The sequence below is a fragment of the Capsella rubella genome, unplaced genomic scaffold (assembly GCF_000375325.1).
Source record: "Capsella rubella cultivar Monte Gargano unplaced genomic scaffold, Caprub1_0 scaffold_4, whole genome shotgun sequence".
Taxonomy (NCBI): domain Eukaryota; kingdom Viridiplantae; phylum Streptophyta; class Magnoliopsida; order Brassicales; family Brassicaceae; genus Capsella; species Capsella rubella.
In genome coordinates this window covers 4153136-4154198 of record NW_006238920.1, presented here as the reverse complement: position 1 = coordinate 4154198, position 1063 = coordinate 4153136, and the positions used below count along the sequence as shown (strand labels likewise).

General features: G+C 42.1%; 1 protein-coding gene across 1 annotated transcript in view; it reads left to right on the top strand.

Moving 5' to 3' along the window:
• Window positions 1-267, top strand: part of LOC111831040 — a 2470-nt gene extending 2203 nt beyond the window's left edge. Inside the window, exon 5 of the mRNA XM_023784547.1 lies at window positions 45-267. Coding sequence (XP_023640315.1) covers window positions 45-267 — 223 coding nt within the window. The remainder of the gene's footprint in view (window positions 1-44) is intronic.
• The last annotated feature ends 796 nt before the right edge of the window (window positions 268-1063 follow it).

The following is a 1063-nucleotide window of genomic DNA, read 5'->3' as shown; positions in this document are numbered from 1 at the left end:
CAATATGGGACATCTTTGCATGTTGTAAATTTGGATGCAAAAAGATGTACATGCCGCCGTTTCGAGCACGAGAAAATACCATGCGTCCATGCAATCGCAGCTGCAGAGCATATGGGTGTGTCTCGTATTTCACTGGCCGATCCGAACTACCGGAGCAATTATTTGGTTAACGCGTACGCTGATTCAATCTCACCTCCGGATACTGCACTCTTGCTTCCTGAAATTGTAACTAACCAGCCGTGCGTGCCTCCGATCGTTGCAACCTAGCCAGGAAGGCCGAAGAAAAGCGGGATTAAATCAACTGTGGAAATTGCACTTGAGAATAAACGCCCGAGGAAACCACACGCATGTTCTCGATGTAAAGAAGTTGGGCATAATGCAAAAACTTGTCGGAAGTAGTATCGTTGGTATGTTGTTGGCATGGATTTTCTCGTTTTTTGGTTATGTGTAGACAATGTTTGTTTTATGTAATCCATATTTCTAGATTATTATGATAACTCAGCCATAACATATATTTAACTCAGCTGTAACGCGACATTTCGTCTATCTCCCGTACGATAACTCAGCCGTAACGCGACCTTTCGTCTTCTTTAATATGATAACTCAGCCGTAACATAACTCAGCATACGGAATATATTCATGTTATGTTACAGATAACTCAGTCGTAACGCGACCTTTCGTCTTCGTTTCCCGTACGATAACTCAGCCATCACATTAACCAACGCAACTTTCCGTCTTCTTCCTTTATCTCTCTCATCTGATCCTCCCTTTATATATCAGTTTTCTTTTACCAAAAATCTTTTTCTCATTCATTTCAACTTTCATCAAAATGGAAGACATTCCTTATATGCCAGGACATGTTTTTACAGAGATTAACGCGATTCTTGCCGGACCTGGTCGGGATGATCTTCCCGTTCTATACCCTAGTCCGGGTTTATATGATGCTTTCGTTGACAAAAGAACAACGAGATGGAGAGAATACCATTTTCTAATGGGTGATGCGATCGAGCCTATAATTTGTCAGAACAGCCACCACGAGTGGCCTACTTATCGCTTGATTCCC